At 42.0% G+C, this 6,929-nt stretch overlaps 1 protein-coding gene across 1 annotated transcript; it reads right to left on the bottom strand.

Annotated features, from left to right (window-relative positions):
• Positions 1-1,618: 1,618 nt before the first annotated feature.
• On the bottom strand, positions 1,619-5,385 carry mafba (MAF bZIP transcription factor Ba). Its single transcript, XM_029723880.1, has one exon. It carries the CDS (start codon positions 4,923-4,925, stop codon positions 3,714-3,716), a length of 1,212 nt encoding a protein of 403 aa, XP_029579740.1. The 5' UTR covers positions 4,926-5,385; the 3' UTR covers positions 1,619-3,713.
• Positions 5,386-6,929: the final 1,544 nt, after the last annotated feature.

The following is a 6,929-nucleotide window of genomic DNA, read 5'->3' as shown; positions in this document are numbered from 1 at the left end:
ATTTCCCACAAATTGGGGATTTGAATTGTTACATTTTCTTTCCCTTCCGTTTGTGCAGAGTTGCAATGTCAAAGATCTTATTTTACCGTGGGCACCTGCAAGGTGGGATTTCTGCAAAAGTCAGCAGCACAGGCCAGCACCCAGAGTCTCCCTGATCAACCTGGTCTCAGAGCATTTCATATTGTTGTCTCTTGGTCTCAAAGCATTTCCTATTATTCTGTATGTACATCCGAGAGACTCCATTTAGTATGAAATGTACATTTTGTATGGTATATATTATTACTTTGTGGATGTCCATCACACATTTTGTATGATACTGTATGTTATGAATTACCATTCGTATTATATGTTACGAATTTGAAAAACGTACAATTTGTTACAAATTTGCAAAACCTATGATACGTTACGAATTCTAGCTAGGTGGCTAACATTTGCTAGCTCGCTGATGTTAGCTAGGCTAGGGGTTAAGGTTAGCTAACATGTTAAGTAGTTGCAAAGTTGCCCTTGATGAGATTTGAACTCACAACCTTTGGGTTGCTAGACATTTAAGTTATTTGTCTTAAGTAACCATCTTACTTATGTAATCATACCAAAGATAACATTTCATACTTAATGGATTGTCTCGGATTTACTTACAGAATAATACGAGATGCTCTGAGACTAGGTTGCACTGCAGCGCGAGATGAACGGGTGGTCCCAGTAAGGGTTAGGCTTCTGTCGTGCGCAGTATTTGGTCAAATTCCAGGGTTCCTACCATGCAATGTGTTCAAATCAAGAGACTAATCTAGAATTGACGACAGGCCTGCTACCAGTGACTGCAAAACGCAATCACAGACTGGTAAAGTAGGCTATGGCCACAGTGGGCCTGCTACACTAATTTTGCCTCTGTAACATGTGCAGCAGCTTTGTTTTAGTAATAGCCAATAGGGCCATGTTTTTTTCACTAAGAAATGAGACTGGTCTGTATTTCCAACAGTGTGCATGTAGACTTTAGGCATACACATTTAGGCTACACGTTCATAAACGCAATGTTATGACTTCATATCAACTACTGTATCTCGGGAAATGCCTTTACCTATACCACGTTACGTAGGCTATCATAACTGTAATTAGCTTATAATGGACATTACATATTTCTGTTCAGTAGGCTTATAGGCTACGACTAGTACAGCCGACTCATTCAGCTCAAAACGGTGTGGCAGGAATTGGGCTATGTTTTAGTGACGGAAAGATTTACCAGAACGCTGTAGGCAGTCTTCCTAAAAACATACTTTTCCGAAACTGTAGGCTAAATGTGTAGCTCTGTGAATAAGATCGGAGCCGCCTGTAGCTTGCAACGGAGATGACGCATTAGCTCACATTACTCCATGTTACATTTAGCAGACACTCATATCTAGAGCGACTTAAAGGAGCATTTAGGTTTAAGTGCCTTGCTCAAGGGCACAGCGACAGATTTTTCACCTGTCGGCTCGGGAATTTGAACCAGCAACATTTTGGTTACTGGCGCTTAACCGCCAGCCTACCTGCCGCCATGACCTGCTGTTAATTTGGTCATGACGTAATTCGGGGAGAAAAGGGAGAGAGAGAGTATACAGAATAAACAGTCCGAGAAAGGTAATTGCCATTTCAATGACTTTAATAAGCAAAATAGGAAACCATTTCTTCCAACAACAACAAAAAATAAGACGAAACAGAAACCAGCCTGAATGGAACTATAACAGTTCAAATTTAAGATATTTTTTTGTATCTTATTTATATAAACAGGATTGAAAATTGATCCCCATCATCATCGCAAAATACATGAAATTAAAAACAAAACAACAACCCGCTGCTGCAGTTTCAATTTGATTTCAACACAGTTGAATCAGTAACAAACCAAGAGATTGTTAAATGCATGACTTTTCAACAATAGTTTTTTAAATGCAAGCACCATGCTTATTCAATATGATCTGACAGTTTGTTAATTTAAATCATTAAAATAAAAACGTTAATATGCATCTGGCCAGCAGAACCAGAATCACCAAATAATAATACAACAGACGAAAACATAATATCATATAACATAACATAACATACACAACAGTTTTCATTTCGAGATTTTGCACAACCTGAATCCTTTTTTTTTACTGACCGGCAGCAAAAAAAAAAATCAGGAAAACATATAGCATTAATATATTTAAACTTCGTATTTTGAAACGCATGCGCAATCTAAATACTTGTTAATTGTACATAAAACCCCTGAAATGGTTAATGTTGTTGAACATGTTTTAAAAAATGCTTGATATTGCCGAGGAAGAGTACAAAATATATAGTATATCACTGTTAATGCGATGCAGCTGCACCCAATAAAATACATTAATCAAGTTGAGAAATTATGTGACTATCCTGTTCTTCACATTATATAATGGGGTTAGGGTTACGCAATAGTTAACATAATGGCATTTCTGGCTAAGAAAACCTCTGCTGACTACAGCACCAGACGGAAATGAAATGGAATAACAGTTTTTTATATACTATAGCCTATATGCATCCTAGGAGTAGAACACAAAGTTATGCATGGTGCGTAAATGTGGTGCGCAAAGGACCATCACTCATCTGCTGATATTCTAGCTATGCGTTTGTTTTGACAGCTATTATCCCATTGTGTCATAAGGTTATTATTAAGCTTGCATCTATCTTGTCTTATTATTATTATTATTATAGAATAATAGTATGTCTTCCTTCAAGGGGGTCTGTACAAAACTCAAAATGAAAACGTAAAACAAAAATCATTAGGCTATCCAAAAAGTGCACTTAATATACAAAGTTTGTTGTCTTTAAATGCAACTGCAAAATGCCCATATTTCTGAATCAATACCCACAAAATGAAAATCAAACAACAAGAAAAAAGAATAAAACACAACTCAAAGAAAGAAAGAAGTTAAAAACCAGCCTCCTCGATCTTGGTGTGCAGTTTTTCGGTTGCGTAATATTTACAAGGCTACAGAAGGCCTACTGTCCTCATTCCATTCCTCTAAACCCCACAACACTATGGAGAAGCGCAGATCAACGACATGCTCTTAAGATACACGAGAAACAAAAAGAAAGTACAAAATAGAAATTATTACCGTACATGTCCAGCATGCAGGATTAATATTTTAATGCAGATTTTTGTTTCAATATATATTCGAATATAACCAAGCAGGCAATAAACAAATGAGATGTTGCATAACATGTAAGTAGACAGAAGTAAAGTTTGCATAATGTGGAGTCTTGTTTAGCAACTCTCTTTTCCTTTTTCAGGCCCAGTGTCGAATGTGAGTCTCAAAACGCTTCTCTCTGCGTTGTTTGTTGTGTAGGCCCAGGTCGGGCGGTCATCCCACTATCAGACACAGTAAAAGCAGTATAGCCTAAAAAGAGGAAAGTTCACCCGCCGCTTCTCTCTTCTCTCAGGAAGATGAAAAAAAGTAGATTCACTACAAGCAACTAATCTACAAAGATGCGCGGCGTTGACCCAACATTCTACCTTGTTCTTTGTATCTCAGTTGTCACGTGGATCGAGAGAGATGGTTAGATATGAGAATATTATTTTATGGATTATTCTTCTAATATGAATATAGTTGTTGACTGTCATTAGTACAGTAAATATGAAGGGGTATTTGATTATTATTGTTTGTTCATCAGCATCAGTTGGTGGTGGGGTAGGGGTGAGTCAATAGAGCTATAATAACAACTCACATGAAAAACTCTGGGGATGACGGGTTGTCACTAGTAGGCCTAGACCCAGCCTCGCGGATCCCGTTATTCGCTCCCGTTCCCGTCAGTTTCTCGCACTTGAGTTTGTAGGCGTCCCTCTCGCGTGCCAGCCGGTTGATCTCCGCCTTGAGCGCCTCCACCTGGTCTATCAGATGAGTCTTCTCATTCTCCAGCACGTGCTTCTGCTGCACCCGCTTGTAACGGCAGGACTGTGCGTAGCCCCGGTTCTTCAGGGTCCGCCTCTTCTGCTTGAGGCGGATGACATCGTCCTTGGTGAATCCCCGCAGGTGTCTGTTCAGCTCCCTCACAGACATGGACACCAGCTGGTCGTCAGAGAAGCGGTCCTCCACGTTGCCTGAGCCATGGTGCCCCTGGCCCGAGTGGCCGTGGTGGTGATGGTGGCGGTGGTGGTGGAGGGCTTGGTGGGAGTCTGGAGAGACGGGGGACGGGCTGTCTGGGTCCTGGCTGTGGTGGTGGTGGTGGTGCTGGGTGTGGGGGTGGCTGAGCCCCCCCGGGTGTCCAGAAAGGTCATCAGGGTGGTGTGGGATGCCTCCCCCATAGGGATGATGGTGCTGCTGGGGATGGCCATGATGGTTGTGGTGTTGGTGAGGCCCTCTGTAGCCATCGAAGGCGCCCTGCTGCAGCTGCTGCTGGACGTGCTGGGGTGGGGGGTGGCCGTGGGCCGTGGCTCCGATCAGGGCCTCCACTGCGTCCTCCGGGGTCAGGCTGAGCGTCTGTGGATCGATCTGCTGGTGATACCCGCCGTTGGGCATCCAGTACAGCTCCTCCAGATGGTTCTTCTGCTCTGTGGGGCTGAAGCTGGGCGAGGAGGGCACCGAGCTACATGGTGTGCTGATCGGGGTGGAGGACACAGAGCCCTGGGGCTGGAGCCGAGTGCACTGGCGCACCCCAGCGCGTTCCAGCCCGGCCAGACCTTCTTTCTTCACGTCGAACTTCATTAGGTCAAAGTCGTTGACGTATTCCAGAGCCAGAGGGCTGTTGGGGAGCTCAGGGCCCATGCTCAGCTCTGCGCTCATGGTGCTGCCGCGACTCTGATGCAGATGGGTGAAGGTGGTTGCCAGCGTCGCGAAAACAGACTTGTTAATAATGAGCGTCTCTTCTCCACTCGCTTGTCTCATGCAGTAGTTTTTCCTACTGCTCCAATGCTGCAGACTCGTGTACTGTTGCATGTAACACCGTTCGGAGAGGTAAAAAAGTAGAAAACTAAAAACAAGTGGAACAAACTTTGAGACTAGTGCACTGCAAACGACATGGGAATTTTCGTCATGTAGCCTACTTCTTTCTGCTAGCTGGCTCTGGTCAACAGACGAGAAGTAGATGTAGAAATAATTTTGTCTCAGTGCAAAAGAAAACCGTCAGTCCTTTCAGAACAAATGAACTTAAAAAATAAACACATAAATAAAAAGAATAAAATAATACCGAGTTGTCGTTGACGCAGGCTCCTGTCCTGTCCTCGTCAACGTTGTAGATATAAGGTATAGTCCTTGTTTTCGCCAGGAAAAGAAGAAGTAGATGAGACTATGGAGTCTGTTTTTTTTGCTTGGAGAAGCAGCCTTCCAGCTCTGCACCGCAGAGATTTGAGCTCTCCTTTCCTTCCTGACACACTCACTCTCGAGTATTCAGCAGACTGCGCTGACTGCCTGCCAGCACTTTATGCTTATAGCGCACTGTGACGTCAGGCTGGAAGGCAGGTCCCCTTGCCTGCCTCTCTCCAATAGGGAGCGGTTTATTCTCTGGATTAGAATAAAGGAGGAGAGAGGTAGGAGGAGAGGGGAGGAGAGGGGGGGAGAGCGGAGCGCTCTTTCTGACAGCTAGGAAGGAGGGGGTGAGAAAGGGTAGAGAGGGAGTGAAGAGCTGAATGCCTTCACTTAGGAGAACCAATGGCATGTTATCGTTTAACAGCCCACGTTTTAGGCATAATTCCCCTCTTCTACGGCAATTATCTCCCAGTTTACATTGAGTGAACAGAGAGAATAAAGTGATCTGCATACATAAGGATCCATAACAACTTGATGATGTTTTTGGTGAAAAGTGTTTTACGGTATTATATTTTAACCTTTACGCACGCATAGCGTGTAAACCCCTTTAAAGGCACAAAATAACTAAATAATTTCAAACCAGGAGTAAAATGTAAGATTCAATAATGACAAAGTAACCATTCACATGCATTGGGACGTTGTTTTGTAGCCTATTTTGAAGACATGCAAGCCTTTTCATTTGACTTTTCAATGAGCTGTTGCCTCTTCGAAACGTAACCTATATATTTCTAATTTTCCAACTAGAGGAACATGATTCTGAAAATCTAACTATAACCTACATTGTTCTTAAAACCTCTTTTGTAATTTAATCTCCAAATGTTATTCTTTACCAACATAGTTTATTCTGAATCAGTAAATGCTGTCGTTTTGTGGTCAGCTCGATTTGTTTCTGACCTTCAATTAATATTTCTATCTAATCCACAATTATTGGCACCAGATATAGGCTATTGGCATAGGCCTAGACTATTATATACTTTGTATGTGTGTGTTTTTTCCAATGTAGATATGCACGTACTTCCAAGTTCCAAATCTTGAGAACATCCTCCCGGATTCAAAGACATTGAGAAAAGCTTATGTTGTTAGACTATAGAGTACAAGTACATGCTGACATCGTGCCAATGGTAATATCAGCATGGAGGCCGAGCGAGAGACAGGACGTACTTTCTTGGCTCGAACATTGTGTAGCTCGTATAAGGCAAAGCATTGGAAGCTTTGAAAAGCACCACTGGTGAGTTGGTACTGTGAAAAGAGGCTCAAGACTGCCTCTCTGTGGTTCTAACGGACGCTGCACGGAGACCTCGCTAGGCAATATTGGTTTTTCGTTCAATTAGACACTAATTTAATCATGCATTTGATTAACCGTTTTTCTTTTAGGAATTGATTTTGTTGATACATAACACTTTATTAGATACTTTTGTATGTAGTTGTTATTAGTAGCCGTATTATAAAGTAAAATTAAGTTCTACATTCACTTTACATATTCTAAGGAAAAACGAATAGTTATGGAACAATACAATGAAAGAAGACCTTCAGGAATATAAAAGTGAATCGTGGGCCTTTGCATTTATTTTCATTGGAATAATTGCCTTTATCTATTCTAAGAGATGTCTTGATTTCCTGCAGAAGGAAGTTACT

Source organism: Salmo trutta, chromosome 30 (assembly GCF_901001165.1).
Source record: "Salmo trutta chromosome 30, fSalTru1.1, whole genome shotgun sequence".
Classification (NCBI taxonomy): Eukaryota; Metazoa; Chordata; class Actinopteri; order Salmoniformes; family Salmonidae; genus Salmo; species Salmo trutta.
This window is presented reverse-complemented; position numbering and strand designations above follow the sequence as displayed.